This window comes from Alexandromys fortis, unplaced genomic scaffold (assembly GCF_014885135.2).
Source record: "Alexandromys fortis isolate MF-2015 unplaced genomic scaffold, M_Fortis_MF-2015_v1.1 scaffold_17, whole genome shotgun sequence".
NCBI lineage: Eukaryota > Metazoa > Chordata > Mammalia > Rodentia > Cricetidae > Alexandromys > Alexandromys fortis.
This window is the reverse complement of record NW_026067896.1, coordinates 13,410,257-13,429,391: the sequence shown is the minus strand read 5'-3', so window position 1 is coordinate 13,429,391 and position 19,135 is coordinate 13,410,257. Positions and strand designations below refer to the sequence as shown.

General features: G+C 34.2%; 1 protein-coding gene across 1 annotated transcript in view; it reads right to left on the bottom strand.

Annotated features, from left to right (window-relative positions):
* Mdga2 (MAM domain containing glycosylphosphatidylinositol anchor 2) overlaps positions 1 to 19,135 on the bottom strand; it is a 687,020-nt gene that overhangs the window by 223,082 nt on the left and 444,803 nt on the right. Inside the window, 1 exon segment of the mRNA XM_050163190.1 lies at positions 5,662 to 5,794. Within this exon segment, the coding sequence (XP_050019147.1) occupies positions 5,662 to 5,794 (133 nt within the window).

The following is a 19,135-nucleotide window of genomic DNA, read 5'->3' as shown; positions in this document are numbered from 1 at the left end:
ATAAAATTTAAAAAAAGAAAGAAAAGTCTTATATGACACTACATGACAAAGAATCTCCAAAGATAGCTTTGAGACTATTTTCTGTTGACCATAGAAACTAAACTATTTCAAGAAGTCATATTTTATATTTATATTTAAAAATCGAGTCAATGATATAGGTCACATACAAATATATCCCGCATAGCATTTATACCCTCAGATTTCTCTGAGAAATAGTGTTTATTTGTAAGAAAGTAGTCCATTAATAATGAACATGAAGCATTATGAACGTTGTCTAGATTAGTCGTTGGTGGTTGAAATAAGCAACCACAGGAGTATGACATTTCCTTTATCATCTTCGCTTGAGTGATGATTGCAAGCATATATTTTCTTCTATTATTTGGATTATAAATCCTATCATAAGTAGTATTTAGGAATATTTTCTGTATGCCAAATAATTTTATGTTTTAGATATCTAGATTTCCTACCTATAAAAGCAAACAATATGATTACTTTTTGCTTTTGTTATCTCTAATTTTAAGAAGTATCAAAAACAGAAGCCAATTAATGTCTCTAAACTTAAAGAAGCAAAATTAGCACCCTAGGTTTTCGAATGAAAACACTTACAGAAAAGCACTTTGTACACCACCCCATCCTATGGAGAGCCTGTTGAGAGAGACAGGCTTTATCATTTAGTTTTCTATGACTTGGTACTCATTACATATTTCAAACTGGTATCAAACTCTCCATAATCCTACTGCACTAAGATTGTAGGTGCAAAACACCATGCCTGGCCTGGAAAACATGTTATCTCCAAACACAGTCTAACAATATTTACTGTTAAACACCAGCATATATGCTGATAAAACCTTTTTATTCCCGGTAACATCAATTACTTGCTCCCAATATCCTAATGTGCTCAAAGGTTAAAAAAAAACAAAAGGCAAAAGTTTTCCTAGTCTTTCATGTACTAAATTTAGATATATACAAAATTATAACCAGAAAAATGCATACTTCACTGTCATATAATAGCATTAGCATCTTTACCCTGCTTTCAAAAAATAATGAGAGTACCATAATAAAATCATGTCTGTCTCTCTTAAGGCTCAACCTTCATTCTTTCCTAAGATTTGCTTTCTCCCCATTTTTCCAAAACAAAATATATAGAGATATAAAGAATCACAATAGAATTCTATTTTGAAATGAACCAAAAGGAATAAATCAAAAGTTAACTAATGTATAAGAAATATGATGCTGATCTACGGAAGAATGTCTTTACATGAATAATGTATATGGAGCTTTCATTCCAAATAGCACAGAGGAAAAGTCATGTGACCACCCAGTGATAGGAAAACCATGACAACTCAGTAAGACAGCTCCTACCAGACAGATGGCACTTTGATCCTGCAATTTGTTGCCTCTAGAACCATGACAATATGCATTTCTGCTGCTTGTGCCTTCAGGATGTGGCATCAGAATAATGCAACCCATGAAGTCTGATACAGGCCAACATCATATCTGTTGTAGTTGCATCTCATAAAATCCATCTTTCTAATAAAAATGACAGTTGGTATGATATCATGCCTAGATTCTAATCATCAATAATTATCACTTAGATTCTGTGATGGCCAGATAAATAGAGTAACTTAGGAAAAAGCATCCTGGCTAAGGAAAGTGGCTAAGGTCAGTGTGCATCTGTAAGAGCAAACTTTCCAATACTTAACTTTTCTGGACCTTAAATTGGCATCTCTGATAATGTGCATATCATACAAAGAAGTATTTATATATTTTGTTTTGTAACTTTGGCTACTAAAGTCCTACGACTAAAATAATGCTTTGTTTCTTATGACATGTAGGCTGCTTTCCTCTAAACTAAAGAGACCACCATGAAAAGAAAAACACAGATTATTCTGTGATTTATACTGCACGTCACAGCAGTGGCTGACTGTGAGTGAACTCCCGGTTACACTAAATAATAACGATAGCAGAAAACAAAAGCAAGAGAGCTTTTCTAGAATCTGTTTATTCTGTGATAATTGTTGAGGACAGATGGAAGAGAATGAATGAGAGAGGAGAGAGACAGAGAGGGAGAGATGGAAGGAGATGGGCAAGGGTGTGCAAGGAAGAAGGAGGTGAGGGAAGAGGAGGAGGAGAAAGAGCAGCCACAGAGGAGTATGGGAGTTTGCTACTTGTTTACTGCATATCACCTTTGTGTCACATTTCTTTCTGGATGTAACCCACTTTTAAGGAAGGCATCTGAATTATGTAATTTTTATAAATGCTAAGGCTGTGTAGACTAAATCAAGGAATCTATATAATTAAGTGAAATTAGCCCCACCTGTCTTGTTTCTTTATAGGCTTCTTCATCACCTCTCAGGCAGGTACAAAACATGTTTTTCATCCTAATATAGATAGCCTACTTAATTCTTAGTTGCCATTGAAATCATGAGATATCAACATATAAGTGCTTGAAATACATTAAAATAAATGAAAAATTTATCATAATTCCTATGCACCCTTATGTTGTAGTACATATTTTAAATAATTTCTTAGTTATCATAATTATGATCATTTCAAAATACACATATATTTATTGAGATTATAAATTTACAAATCTAAGTGGATTATTTCAATCAACTATGAGAAATGAAATTGCACCAATAGTTTACCAGAAAAGGACTGTAATGTTTCTTCAAAATGAGATTCAAATCATCATTCTCTGGAATCAGCTACAGGACTGTGTTACTTGGTCAGTATGAGTGACCAGGATAAATAAAAATGTTACTTTATAATTATATAACGTGGTATGAATGATCATTACAGGGTTAGGAAAATTGGGATAAATGCAATATATACTGTGATAAGACATGTTTTTATAGTATGTCATCACTGAGGATCAAAAAATACTGAATATTTTCCTTAATTTGATTTGGACTTGAACTGCAATGCTAATTCATTCTGAGAAAGTCAAGATAACCCATTTCTGGGTAATGTGTAGATGATTATGACCTTTCAAATGATTCTTGGTAAATGCACTAGCAACTTGATTTCTTTAACAAAAGCTCATCTATACAGAATGGAATGAGTTCATTAAAATACTATGATAACAATGGCATTATCTTCTCATCCAAAACAATAATTTAAACTTATTTCAAATTCTATATTCCTAGGTCTCACACCAAAATCCTGCTTCAACAGGTATAGAATGGAACCAGTATTCTACTCATGTTGAAACTGCTTTGCTATAAGAACTCTGAATAACAATTATCAACAAAGCTATTGTTTCTATATTAGCTCATTCTGCCATTTGAGTATTGTATAAGCAGGCCTTCGGGTTGGTCCTCATTAACAAGTTCAAATGACCACAGGGATTCTCATAAAAAGTTCATAGTAAATTTATACTTGTCTGTTGCTTGTTCTCTACTAGGACTAAAATCTCCAAATTTCTTTTTTAAAAGTGTATTTGTTACAGAGGACATTAGCCAGGCCTATTGCAACATTCACAATATACTTTTTATCTTTTTAAAGTGTGCATATATTCCATAATACGTTGCAAAACAGAGGTTTACTATTTTGTGTGTACCCCCACAGTTTCTAACAGAATGCCTGATGATATTGATTATGTCCCTTATTTTCATGCTTCCCTTTCATGTCAGAAGAACAGTAAGCGGGGCTTATTGTTTTACATATCCACTTGCGTGAAAATGGTCTGAGCTGAGTTTCTTTGGATACACTTTGGAAGCTACTATGATTTCATGTACCTGAAATGCACAAACCTTCCCAAATCTGAGCACAGCCAGATGGGAAAGAAGTATTCATGAATGGTCTGACCTCTCAAAGGTCAGGCAAATGATGCCTCTGATTGCATTTATTGGAAGCCTTAAACAAGTACCATAACCCCAATCTTAGGGGCTGGAGAGATGGCTCAGAGGGTAAGAGCATTGCCTGCTCTTCCAAAGGTCCTGAATTCAATTCCCAGCAACCACATGGTGGCTCACAACCATCTGTAATGAGTTCTGGTGCCCTCTTCTGGCCTGCAGGCATACATAACCCCAATCTTTTCCCACAGTTTCAATACTCATTTGTAATAAATACCAATATAAGATGATCTACCGAAACATGATTTATAAAGAAGCTTATCATTTGTTTTCTGATTAGTCATTACTTTAGTGTAGGGGAAAAATTACAGAATGCTGACAGCTTCAACAGAACATTTGCAATATGGAAAAAACCATGCCCTTATAAAACAGTAGCCATGGCTCTTCTTATAAACAGTCATTCTAGCAACAAGCCTAAAAAATAAAAGAGAGAGAAAAAAACTAGCTGCTTCAATGGGCTTTCAGGATTCTGTCACTTTCCACTCTAATATTGTCGATGAAGTAAGACATCATATTTGTATCTAATAAAACACTTTGACTTCAGCTTGAATTTCTTTTCAGTAACTCAAAGCAAGTTAAAGTGCTGGCCATCCTAAATAACTCTTCAAGCCTAATATCCCTCAGTCTTCCCCACCTCATGAATTGTGAAGTAGCGAATCTCTAGACTTTGGCAACAAAGTTTAATTTTTGATGTTTTGGTCCTTAAACAGTTTTTGTGTCCATGGTACTTCTGAAACATTTTCTATGAAGTATTTTACACCCTTATTAGTTAGTAAAGCTGATTTTTTTTTTCATCGCACACTATTTTTACATTTGCCTGGACTGACTTTCACCCTGTGGTTAATACAGCATTTTCTACTGTAAGGCCATTTAGCCAATATTCCTTCACACAATTCTGACACACAATAGGATCTCAAAAAATTATTGAGAAATAAATGAAAGAGGGCTGGAGAGATGGCTCAGTGGTTAAGAGCATTGCCTGCTCTTCCATAGGTCCTGAGTTCAATTCCCAGCAACCACATGGTGGCTCACAACCATCTGTAGAGAGGTCTGGCGCCCTCTTCTGGCCTTCGGGCATACAGACAGAATATTGTATACATAATAAATAAATAAATATTTTAAGAAAAAAAGAAAGAAATGAAATAATAAAAGAATAGTCATTTCAAGTTTTAGCGACTTGTTTGAACAGATACAAATGAATGGAACAGATACAAAACAAAAGCACAAATGTACTTTGGAAACTATTTCTATAAAATCTTAAACTCAAATCTTTTCACTAAATAAGTTGGCTGGAATTTGCTGATCAGTTCTTTGCTGGGAGAAGAAACAATGTATTTTCTAGATGTTTTAGACAATTCAACACATTAATTCTTTCTTGTACAAAAGAAGTCTCCTGATGAAACCTGCTTGAATTTACCCATTACATTTTTAACTTAAAAAAATAGCAAAAATGAGTCTTATTTAGCTTTGTAACCATAAGATATTTTCAGAAAATAAGATGGTAAAGTTTTATATGAAAAATCCAATGTTCCTCAAAACTCTCTTTAAATGGCACAAAGGCTAATTTGTAAAACTTATGACTACAATATTTTAAAATATTAGATTTTCTTTATTCCATATATAGTAACATCACACAGTCTCTTTGTGTTACTTTTCCTTGTTTAGAGGTATGTCAAACATGTCTGACGGGAAAATTATGACTCTCTTCATCTGTAGCCATCAACAGGCCTAGAAGAAGGTTAAAAAGGTTTCTAAAAACTAGTTTTAGAAAATAAACATATAAAATACAGTGATGATTTCATACCTGTTTTATTGGAAAGTCTAAATGATACCATCTTGTCTGGAATATTACACACGTTCCTCACTGAAGCAATGCAGCTGTAGTTAGCATAGTCCTGAGGCCGAAGATTCTTTAGCTTTAAGATCTTTGTTTCACCCTGAAAAGGTAGAAGAGGCCATCAGCAAAGACAAGTGGTAACCAGAAAGAATGAATTGACACGTGCTATAGAGATTTGCATTTTTACGGATCTTGGTTTATTGATATAAATTTGAAGTCCATTTTGTTATATGTATATATATATATATGCTCTTGATTAAGGTATTGTGAATGTATAATTAAGAAATATAAAGAAACATATATAATAGTTAGTCCAGCTTGTAGTCATGTTAGTTAGATTTTCTAGATATACAGAGAAGTATTTCAGATAGTTAGGTATTCTTCAAATCTTTAAGAAACCTTCAGAATATGGCATTTAAAATGTTTTAAATATAACCCCAGCAGCAAAGACACTGAGAGAAACAATTAATAAATGAGACTTCCTGAAACTGAAAAGCTTCTGTAAAGCAAAGAATATGGTCAACAAGACAAAATGACAGCCTACAGAATGGGAAAAGATCTTTACTAGCCCCACATCAGAGAGAGGTCTGATCTCCAAAATATACAAAGAACTCAAGAAATTTGTCATCAAAAGAACACATAATCCAATAAAAAAATGAGGTACAGACCTAAACAGAGAACTCTCAACAGAGGAATCTAAAATGGCTGAAAGACAATTAAGGAAAAGTTCAATATCCTTAGTCATCAGAGAAATGGAAATCAAAACAACTCTGAGATTCCATCTTACACCTGTAAGAATGGCCAAGATCTAAAACACTGATGACAATTTATGCTGGAGAGGTTGTGGGGAAAAGGGAACACTCCTGCATTTGCTGGTGGGGAATGCAAGCTGGTACAGCCCCTTTGGATGTCAGTGTGGTGATTGCTCAGAAAATTAGGAAACAACCTTCCTCAAGATCCAGTAATACCACTTTTGGGTATATATCCAAAGGATGCTCAATCGCGCCACAAGGAAATGTGCCCAACTATGTTTGTAGCAGCATTGTTTGTCATAGATAGAACCTGGAAACAACCTAACTGCCTTTCGACTGAAGAATGGATAAGGAAAATGTGATACATTTACACAATGGAGTACTACACAGCAGAAAAAATAACAACATCTTAAATTTTGCAGGAAAATTGATGGAGCTAGAAAACATTATTGTGAGTGAGGTAGCCCAGACACAGAAACACAATTGTTGCATATACTCACTCATACGTGTTTTTTTTTTTAACATAAAACAAAGAAAACAAGTCTCCAAAACACAATCCTAGAGAACTTAGACAACAATGAGGACACTAAGAAAGACTCATATAGATCTAATCTACATGGGAAGTAGAAAAAGACAAGATCTCCTGAGTAAATTGGGAGCATGGGACCTTGGGGGAGGGTTGTAGGAGAGGAGAGAGGCAAGGAGGGGAGCAGAGACAAATGTAGAGCTCAATAAAAATCAATAAAAATATACACAAGTTAGGACAAAAAATTGTTTTAAGAAATTAGGACTTTTCAAAATAGTGAGACTTATCTGCTCCTGGCAGCACCAATCTACTTCAAGAGGATGAGGGGCTTCAAAGAGGCTCCTTTGGAGTTGGTATCCATGTGGGCAACAAATTGCTCTTTCCTGGACTGTTTGATGAACTGGACATGCAGGACCCACAGAGAAATGACTGCTGAACTTGCCTAAATGTGAGATCGTCCTTCAGGGTTCCTGCTTCATCAAAGAGTCTGCCAGACATTCTGCAGGATGCAGAAGAAAGTGACTGACGAACTACCAATATAGGCAGAACTGTCTTTGAAATTTACTGCTTTGTGGAAAAGTCTGCCAGATACTATGGACCTGTAGGCTGAAGATGGATGTCCCAATAGTACAGAAGAACATTGGGTGACTGTTCAGGCAATGAGATGCCTCTGTTAATTCTAGAGTTTTGAATAATACACATCTTGTTTACTTAGGTAATATTATGTCCTTCTGGAGTCTTTTATGGAATTGAAGAATTTATAGGTACAGTAACTGTAATACTTGCTTGATGCCTGTTTTTTTATGTAATTTTAATATATTAAATTTAAAATCTTCCTTTTTTATTTAAACAGAAAAGAGGAGGCGAAGAGGGATTCTTCTCTGTATGCTGTGAATATCATTGCTTAATAAAGAAACCATCTTGGGCCTGTTCAGGGAATAGAGGTAGGCAGGAAAAACTAAACTGAATGCTGGGAGAAGGAAGGTAGAGTTTAGAGAGAAGCCATGTAGCCCCACCAGAAACAGATACTCTGAAACCTTGCTGGTAGGCCATGTGATGCACAGATTACTGGAGATGGGTTAAATTAATATGTAAGAGTTAGCCAAAAAGAAGCAAGAGCCAATGGGCCAAGCAGTTATTTAAATAATATAGTTTCTGTGTAATTATTTTGGGGGTCTGAGCAACTGGGAACTAACTAGCAGCCTCCTTTCAATACCATTGTAAGGAAGTAAATCATATTATTTAATGAAAAAAGAATCTTAAGCATGATACTAGAATATGTCTTGAGGTAAAATATAAGATAAAAATGAAAATTCATAATGTTTTCTTGGCATACTTGCTTCCTAGGGGAGGAAAGCCTACTTCTGGCAGTATTGATGCAAATTATCATGCAAAGTTCTGAACAGCACACTTAATAATTGAGTTTATTCAACAAACACGGCAGTCTATGCAGACTTCAGCAGGAAACACTATTACCAAAAAGGCTTCTGAAGAAGAGCCAATGAACGAAATGCTGGTTTTAGAACAAATTGGAGAGGAAAATCTAATTTGAGGTCATTATGCTCATATACATAAATATTTGGTGTAGATGGAGCAAGAGCAGATGCCAGATTCAACCTGGGCTGGAGGAAGTTTTCTGATGTTCTCGATTCTTCTCTCCTTGCCCCCATTTTTTTTTTTTTTTTTTGACTCAGAAGCTCAGGGGCAACTCTTCCAATTTGGAGTGGTGCAGACCTCTCTAACTCAGAAATGATCAGAATACCAAAGAATTCCTACTGAGCAGGGCTGTAGAAACATTGGATGAAAACGTGCAAGTGTAAAGAGAACAAACATCTATGGTGGAAATGTTTCTCTTGCTCGGTCCAGGCTAGAGTCCTTGGAATTCTCTAATCTAGTAAAAAATTTCCCCTCTCTCCCCTCAAAATACTTCCTCCATTAAGGAATGTAGTTTTCATGATAAAATAGCATGACTTCCTATGTGGGAGAATTTTCACAATATGAATTTTCCTATTTCAGATATTACATTGTGAATGGCAATGTGTTGTTGTTATATTTGCTTGACATAAATAACCTCATTAATTCTTTAAAAACATCATCCACCCAATATGCCAGTGTGGACTGAAGTACTTACTCAGTGGCTTAACACAGAAAGCCCAAGTAAGCCTCTTACCCAGACTTGGATTGTTGTAGGAGGCGTGGGCCATGTCCAACCTCCCAGCTAGCTTAACCCCTGAAATAACTACACAGAAACTGTATTAATTAAATAACTGCCAGGCCCATTATATCTAGCCTCTTCTTGAACAACTCTAACATCCAGATCTAACCCATTTCCACCCATCTGTATATCACCACAAGGTCATGGCTTACAGGGAAAGATCCTAACCAGCGTCAGTCTCAGACAGGAGTTTCAGGGCATCTGCTACATTGCCCTTCTTCCCAGCATTCTGTTCTGTCTTCCCTGCCTACCTGAGTTCCGCCCTATCATCTAGACCAAGGCAGTTTCTTTATTCAACCAATGAAAACAACACAAATACAAAAGGACCTCCTATACCAATAGATGTTCAGCCTGGTTTTCCTCAAATGGGAAAGGGCTCTACAACAGTGCACAGAGCATTGTGCTAACAATCCTTCCAGTCACATCCAATTTTAATTTTAAATAAGTTATATATATACATATATATGTATATATGTGTGTGTATATATATACATATAACTCTTTCCTCAGCTAAATAAGCAAAGCTCTATTTTATGCTTCATATTGTGAAATAATCGTTGCAATAATGAACACTCCTATCACCTCTCATAATTACCACATTTTTTTCACTTTTCTAAAAACATGAAGTCTAATCACGCTGACTCCCTGCTAAGTCATGTGAATTATTTGCCTTGTCCTAGGAAAGACTTTGCATTGATTTTTGTTAAAACAAAGATCTTGCACAGCATGTATAGAAACCAATATAGTTTTATAATATAAATATGTTCACTTGTGACACAGAGCTGTAATGCTCCAAACATAAGATGCCTTCAAAAGATGTGTTCAGCTGTGCAGAAAGAAAACTTTACATTTGAATTAGTTGACCCGGGTTACTTTTTAAAATTTACATTTATTATTTATTTATTTACTTGTGTGTGTGTGTGTGTGTGTGTGTGTGTGTGTGTGTGTGTGTGTGAGGGAGTAAGACAGAGAGAAAGAGAGGAACAAAGGAAGGAAAGAAGTGTATATGTATTTATGTGTGTGTGTGTGTGCTTACATGTGGGGTTGTGTGTGCATAAAGGTCTCCAGATAACTTACAAGAATCTGGTACTCACCTATTACCATTTAAAGCCTGGTGCTAAAACTCAAATCATCAGACCTGGCAGCAAAGACTGCTCAGTCACCCCGTCAGTCCTTAACTCCCTTTCCTAAGATATTAACTTCTCAGAGATCTTCACTGTTTTTACTCATGGAAACAGGTAATGGTGTCACCTAGGACTCCAGCTCCGCTGCTAACATTACTTTGTACCAGTTCTTTAGGTGGTGTTTTGTGTTACTGAATTTCTACTACAAGCTCTATTGTTCTACTCATCTCATTAGTTCAGAAAATCCTTCATCTCCTTTGTCATCCACTACCCAAAATTTTGCCTCAACACATGCTTTTGATGTTTCACAGAAATTGAAAACTTAACATATCCTAAAGAGAACTTGATATGTTATCCTCTAAACCAATGCTTTGTCCCTTAATAACACATCTCAGTCTTCATTAACTTTTCATGCACATATTCAGAATCTCCTTCAGCTAGCTCTTTTGTTGGCATTTAAACATGTTCCATTTCAAAGTATTCTTTTTTACTTATTTTCATTTCTAATACGGTGACAGTTCATTCAACTAACAAACTCTCTCTCTTTTTTTTTTTTTTTGAATTTCAAGAGAGGGTTTCTCCGTAGCTTTTGGTTCCTGTCCTGGAACTAGCTCTTGTAGACCAGACTGGCCTCGAACTCACAGAGAACCGCCTGCTTCTGCCTCCCGAGTGCTGGGATTAAAGGCATGCGCCACCACCACCCGGCCCTAACAAACTCTTAAACGAATGTAGCAGACTTGGAGGATGTATGGGAACAAATAGACATTTCAACCATTTTCTCAACATTAATGATGTGTAATTGAGAAATAACAATTATATGTTTTTAAAGTGTACAATGGTTTCATTTCTTAGACCCTTACATTATGACATAAGGGCATAACCAACCTAACTGAATGTCCATCCCTTTACAGAGTTGTTATTTTCATTGTTTTTAATCTCTTAGCTATAAATATCATCTATCTATTGGCTATCTATCTATAATTTTTATATAAAAGCTGTTATTTTTATATCTTTCTGATCAAGGTTTCTCAATAGGTATATGCTACCAGGGTTGTAGACTTACTATTTTTTTTAAATATGAAATCAGTTCCTTCCACCTCCATGCAAAATTACATGAATACTTTAGTGTAGCTTTAACAAATAAACACATCGTTCATTTCATCATCTCATATCCTAAGCTTCATCCATTGTCCTCTTTCCATGGTCTATTTACCTATTGCTTATTCAATATTTACCTATTCCTTAATTCGATCTATTCCTTGGAAGCAAACACTCTTTACTGCTCCAAAAAGTAGCTCTATGCTTGTTTCCTCCTGTTGGAAGAATCCTTCCAAATGAGTTATGTTTCTGTTTCATGCTATTATTTTTACATTCATATGGGCAATGGATTTAACTTTTCTAGATTCTCTTGCCTTGCCAGTTAAGTCCCAAGTGCAAGAATCATGTTAGACCATCTCTCTCAATACTGTATCATGAGGGCAATCACAGAATTAGCACATAAAATGCACTTTTAGAATTAATAATTCTTTTAAATTCAAATTGTCATATCCATCTACCTTTCAGTTCATTTGGTTTTGCTCAGTATTCATTGTGTCTGCAGAATTTTCTGCCTGGCTGGCACCTGTTCTGAATTCAATAGATGTTAATGAAATATCACTTAGACACCAAACACATGTTAACAAAAGGCTTTCACTCAGTTACACACAATCAGACCATATTTGTGTGTGCAATAAAAAGCATTATTCTCTTGTAAAAACTTATCTAGATTACATTGATTAAAAAATGGAAAGGAAAGAAAATTTCATTAAATACACAAATATAAAAATCAAGTGAAACTTTAATCTTAGCAAAGACATAAATGTAAATCAACAGAAATATAAGTGGTATATTGCTGTATGTAGCTGTATAATATATAACAAAAATAATATAAATGTATGGAATTAAATATATATATATATTTAGAATTTTATACAAAATGACTTTAAATTCTAAACAGTAACAAACTTTAAGTTTCTCTAAGAGTCTTAATTATATGAAACCAATATTCTAAAGCCAGTCACATAATAATAATTCTCAAATATATTAAAAGTGTGGAAAAGTTTGACTTAGTTCCAAAATTAATGACACAAAATTGATTCAACACAGAGTTAATTATACTTCATAAGACATTATCTTTAATTCATATTAATCTGGTTACTACCTTCTCAAGAGTCTACTGAAATTAACCCCACTAATACAATTTATGATATTTTATTTTGTTAATATACAGTAAGCCATATCACTTTATGTAACCATACCTTTCTCTTTCCCCACACATTTTAGGAGGTCTTTTACAGTCCCCAATGTGTAAATATTTATAATTATAAAAATCTAATTCCTTCTAAGTGATTTTTCATTTCATTGTCTGTGATACAAATTAAATCTGAAATCTTGTACAAGTACACTTCTAGTGAAACCTCACCATTATCCCAATATGAATTAGCACCAATGTATAGATACTCAATAAATCGCTGATTCAAAAGAAAAAGATATCATACTTGAAAAATCAGCAATAATATTACTAAATTCTAGCTCTTTCTAGATTTTTTGTTGTTGTTGTTTGGTTGCTTTGCTGTTGTTTATAACGTTCTTTTGTCCTTTTGCTTGAAATGTTTGATACTGGGGTATTTTTGCATTTTATTTTCTTTTCCCCTCTTGATAAGTACTGGTTCTCTAATGTCTTTTTCTTAGAGTTGCATAATGACTTCTATTTTTAAGGTACTATTTCTCTCTCTCTCTCTCTCTCTCTCTCTCTCTCTCTCTCTCTCTCACACACACACACACACACACACACACACACACACACACTTCATCCTTGACCAATTAAGAGTAAGTAGAAGTTGACTTTTCTGTTTCCCACCATATTGGATTTTCTTTCTCCCTCGATTCCCTTGTCTTTTTCCTTGCATCACTACTTCCATGCCCCTCCCTGAATGTCTCAACTCTACTCTCATCTCAGGTTCTCTGGTAACTGTCTGAAGCTGACTTTCTAGGTAATATCAATTCTACAAACTCTCTTTCACACTTGGTTGGTCACTCTATATCCTCTGGTTCACTTTCTTTTGGGCTGTTGCTACTGTCCCAGTGACCATCACTAGTATGTTCTCTGTTACCCAGACTCAGAATTTAAGCCATCATCCATTCTTCCCAGTTATCATTCCCAAGAAAATGATAAATGTGCTTTTGACTCATTCTTTTTTTTAATTGACAGCCTCCAAAGATAAGATGTTCCATTTCTAAATCTCAGAATCCATCGATTTATCATACACTGATTTTTTTCTGATTCAGGTAATGTTCTGCCTACTCTAGATGATCCTTTACCCAAATCATTCTGTGTTCTACCACCACTCCCTCTCTCATCATGCTTTTTATATGCTACAAAATAATGAACACCTCTTCTTCATTGAAAGTCCATTTCAGATAAAACTTATTTCATTAACTCAGGCTTTAGGCCTTCTAAATAAAATTATATTCATTCCTCAAATAAACTCTATTACCATAAAATTAGTTTCATCACTTTTTGGGGGAGACTTTCTGAAATCTAGTATTTTGCTATTAAATGAAACTTTCATCTATTAATACATTTTTCTTTATTATCTGAAGAGTTTTTTTTTAACTTATTGTTTTAAAGCCCAGTAAGACATCACCAATTAAAAGTGAATTATCTTTCTTTTGAACAATTTTTGTTTCTGTATACTATGACATCTGCTTAAAACCCACTACATGGTGCTTTGTTGTGGATTTCCAGTGAACATGTTGGTTTATATTTCTTACATGAAGTCCTAAGGACCACAAGGGAAATAGTATTCTGTATCTCTTATGACATATAGGGTCCTGAATATTCATTAATTTTTTTTTAAAAAAATCTGTTGTTTAAAATGTGGATTTTCCAATCCAAAAATATATTTCTCAAGAAATATAACTCTAATAAATAAAACATTTTCAAATATAAATCTCAAGGGATGGATGTCTGTATTATAAAAGGAGTAGAAAAAAATAAATATCAAAATAGACCAACAACCCCTCCAAAATAAAAGCCACAAATAATTTCATTTAAAAATGATCTGTATAGTAAAACAGGTATCTTTAAAAAGAAGACTCACAAATATCCAATAGATATACAAAAGTATTTTCAGCATCATTAGTCATAATAAGAATATAAATCAATCTTAATTATCACTTCACCTCAAAAAGAAAAAGAAAAAAATAAATTAGAAAAAAAATACTAAAACTTTACTCTATAAAAATAAGTAGACAGAAAGAAAGTCATGCAAGATTAAGGACATGAAAAAATAGAAATTTGAACAGTTAGAAAAAATACACCATAAGCTATTTCTAGGCCACTCAGTCCACTGCATGGCAAATTTAACTTTTACTCAAATAAAACGTGTTTATGTGTTGTGTGCTCCTTTGCAAAGTTAAAGTGGTGAGCACAGTTCCTACCCAGTGGTTCCAGAGCTGGAGATAAAGCTACCTTCCCCACATTGGAAGGCTGAGAGAGGTGGAGCCAGCAAACATGGCCACTGTGACCATTACCACACTGATTACCATTTTAAAGTGATCCTTGTCAGAAAAATGATTACAGATATGTAATAAAGCCAGATTCAGGCAGAAGTAAACTCTAAACTGGTCATTGTGTGTTTAAAAATGTATATCGGCTTGGAAGAGAAAAGAAAAGGAGTACAGTTACAAAAAAAAAATACTTTTAACAAAACAAAGTCTTTAAAGAGACAGTAAAAGTAATATAAAAGAGCATAGGCAGTCAAGAAGTAAAGAAAAATAAGTCGCATAAAGATGGAATATACACAAAGAGTCTAAGTTATGCATATTATTGGGTTTTCTTTGAATTTTTTGAAAGCAGAGAGACTTGATTCTGGGGACTGCTAAGCTAAACCAACATAAATATTTTAAAGGTGTTTTTACATAAATTTGGGTCTAAGGATATGTTGCTTTGTGAAGGAGGTACTGCTTTTTTTCCCCCCACAGAAGATGACAACTTGTGGATCCTTTCCAGGCTAATGTGGTTTGATGGAACAAGACTCCCCCAAAGGCCTTCATAATCCCCCAAATACTTAGCCCAACAATAATCAGGAAACAGATTGGAGAGAACAATGTCAAATTTCCAAAATGATTGCTCTAAATGTTTATTTTTCATTTCAAGGACATTGAGTATAAGTGGTTAATGGTCACATTCAATTTCTAAATAAAGGATATGCTATAGAGATGAATACTTTGCTTTGGTATGGATCTTGGCTTATTGGTTTAAACTTAATGTCAGTTTTATTATATGTATATTTCTGCTCTTTATTGAGAGAGGTATTGTGCTTGTGCAGCTCATTTAAAAATGTAATGTATAATTAAGAAATTATTACAGATGAATAATAGTCAAGTTTGTAGTCATGTTAGTTAGGTTTTCTAGATGTACAGAAATATATTTCAGATGGATAGGTATTTTTCAAACCTTTCGAAGACTAAAAGAATATGGCATTTAAAATGTTTTAAGTACAAAGGCTTTTCATTACAATGAGACATATCTGCTTCTGGCAGCACCAGTCTACTTCTAGAGGATGATAGGTATCAAAGAGGCTCCTATGGAGTTTGTTAGCTGTTTGGGCAAGAAACAGCTTTTGCCTGGACTGTTTGATGTGATGCTGTATGAACTGGACATGCAGGACTCATAGAAAAATGACTGTTAAACTTGCTTAAAGGGAAACAATCCTTCAGGGTTTATGCTTTATGAAAGAGTCTGACAGATATTTTGCATCATACAGAAGAAAGTGACAGACAAACTGCTAATATAGGTAAAAGAGTCTTTCAAATTTCTGGCTTCATGGAACAGTCTGCCAGAAACTATGGACCTCATAGGCTGAAGATGGATGCAGAAGAAGATGTTACAGAAGAAGATTGAGTGACTGTTCAGGCAGTGAGGTATCTCTGTCAATTCTAGAGTTTTGGAAGTTGCTTACAATGCAGTTCCTGCTAACTTAGGGAATACTATATTCTTCTGGGGTCTTTGATGGAGTTGAAGAATAGATAGAATTCTAGTTTTCCTCAGTTATAATAAAACTTTAAATAGATATAAATATTATAACTGTAAATGCTGCTGACATTTATTTTTATATGCAATTTTATATGTTAAATTTAAAACTGTTTTTATTTAGACAGAAAAACAGAGATGATGTGAGATTTCCCTCTGTATGATATGAATATGTTTTATTACCATTGGTTATTTAAAAAGCTGTTTTGGCCAAAGGCTTAATAGAGTAAAACCAGGTGGGAAATCCAAACAGAGATATAGAAAGTAGGTGGAGTCAAAGAAATGCCGTGTAACTGCCAAAGGAGAAAAACGCTAGCTGCCAACCAGAACCTTACCGGTAGGCCACAGTTTTGTGGCTATACAGAGATTAATAGAAATGGTTTAATTTAAAATGTAAGCATTATCTAGAAATATGCCTAAACTATTGGCTTAACAGTGTTGCAATTAATATAGTTTCTGTGTTATTATTCATGTCTGAGTGGCTGGGAAATGAACGAGCAATCTCAGCTTAGCTTACAGGCTGTTCCAATGCTGACTTTCTAAAGTAAAAACCAAAAATAACTATTACCTGAAATTATATTTTAAGTTATTTTCAAAACAGAGTAGACCTCTAAAAATATTGTTTCATATATAGTTACACATATATACTATCCTGAACTACTGGGCAAAGCATACTTCTCAATTTATATTAATTCATACCTCAAATATATTACAAACATACAGATACATATAAACACATGCTTTTTTCCTTTCACTGTTAAGTGAATAGAGATTTGAATTATTTTTCTTAAACTCATTATGTGACTGAGATTTCACACTGGCCTCAAAAAACGCTCGCTTATTTGATTTTGGATATAATAAGTGCAAGAAACTATAAATAAGAATTTGTTTCTCAAGAGGATTGTGAAATAAATATTCAGTTCAAATTGATGTTGTTATTAGCCTGTATGCATAGGCACACAAGATAGAGTCATTTCATCATCTCTTAAATTATTTTTATTAAAATAAGGTATTATTGAATAGCATTAATATTGAAAATCTAATATCTTTCACAGAAGTTTAATTTCCTAACATTAAAAGTATATGAACTTTCATCCGATTCCTTATCCAGCATTGTCCCAGAATGCCCTCCCATCTTCACAATGAACTCTTCCCCACATAGAGAAATTACTGTGCAGTGTATCTCAGGCACAGAATAGCATTAAGGAGTCATTTGCTTCGTTATTATTTCTGATGCTACTCTGTCATTTGCATGCTCCCATACCATTTCGTTAACTTCCACTTTAACTTCTTTTTGCCTTTATTTGCTCTATAATCCTCTTTCCCTTAACTCCTTCCTTATACATCAACCATGTTAGGAAGAGGGATCCTTGCCTCAACACTTCTACATTTGGCAAACCTGTTGCCATACTTTGCACATGGCAAATTAAGGTTACCTTTCCTCATTTATAAATTATAGGAGACCTAGACAATAGCGTTAAAGAAATCTACAGTGGTTTGTCTTTGTTCTACATAAAGGAAGCTGGATTTAACTGCTACTGTGACAGTATTGGGAGATGGGACCTTTGCAGGGCAGTTACATTAATGTCTAAGTCCTCATATATAAAGTTATTTTTCTACTTTAGGAGTATGCATATCAATCACAAGAGTGACTTTGTGCTTCTTTTGTGTTCCTCACTCTTTTACATTGTAACTAGAATGTCCTTGATGAGTGCTATCACTTTAATGTTGAACTTTCTCGCATCTAAAATTGTGAGAAGTATATTTTTAAATAGAATCCACAGATTGCTCTAAGATCAGAACATGAATTAAGACACACTTTAATATAAAACTTGTTAATATTCAAAGATTGTTAACCATAAAGTATTCTTAGCAGTCAATGGAAAAATGTCTGTAGAAGCTAATAGAAGGAAGATACATATATGATGACAAAAAAGAATAACAACATGAAAGAGCACAGTCATCACACAAAGAAAATATGGACTTAGGTAATATTTTAAGTCTATAACATATAATTAGTTCAAACTCGAAAGCAACATTGATAGGTAGATAAATAATTAGTGGTCTTATCATACCACAAAGTTCTGTACAATTAGACTATACATTATTTTACCTTCTAATGCTGAGAAAAATAGATTAATAAATTTGTAAATTAAAACTAACAAAATGTTATCATAGTAAAATAAATAAGCTTAATCAATTGCATTTCTTTCCATTACAAGATGGCTCCAAAATCATATAGTACTTTCAATTTTCTTTCCGCAATTGACAGCTACAAATGAGGTTGTTAGTGACTGTTAAGTAGACTTGTAGATAAAAATGTTCTCCTTATCACATTTTTTCTGTATTGTGAACATGCATTTGAAAGTTAGAATTAGACCCAAATGTCTCAATCTATTCTAATTTTCATCAGTTAGCATAATTTTGAAGAAATAGATTAGTTTGCAACTCCTCATTTGTAAAGTCCTATAAAACTAGTATTTGCCACAGGATCAATCCTCCATAATCTTTGGATTCAAGCAGAGTTTCAAAAATGGTAGTCCAGGGATCAAATAAAGACACCTGGCAGTGGCAGTTGCTGTTTTCTAAAGAGTGTGTGTGCACATTCTGTTCCCTGCAGGACTCATCAGACCTTAGCTCATTCTCCCAGGCAGAGTCACAGAGTCTCTTTGCCATATTAGTTTCAGCAGTCATTGGCTTTTGTGATGTCGTCAGTAAAGCAAACAAGTATGACCCAGTCAAGAACGA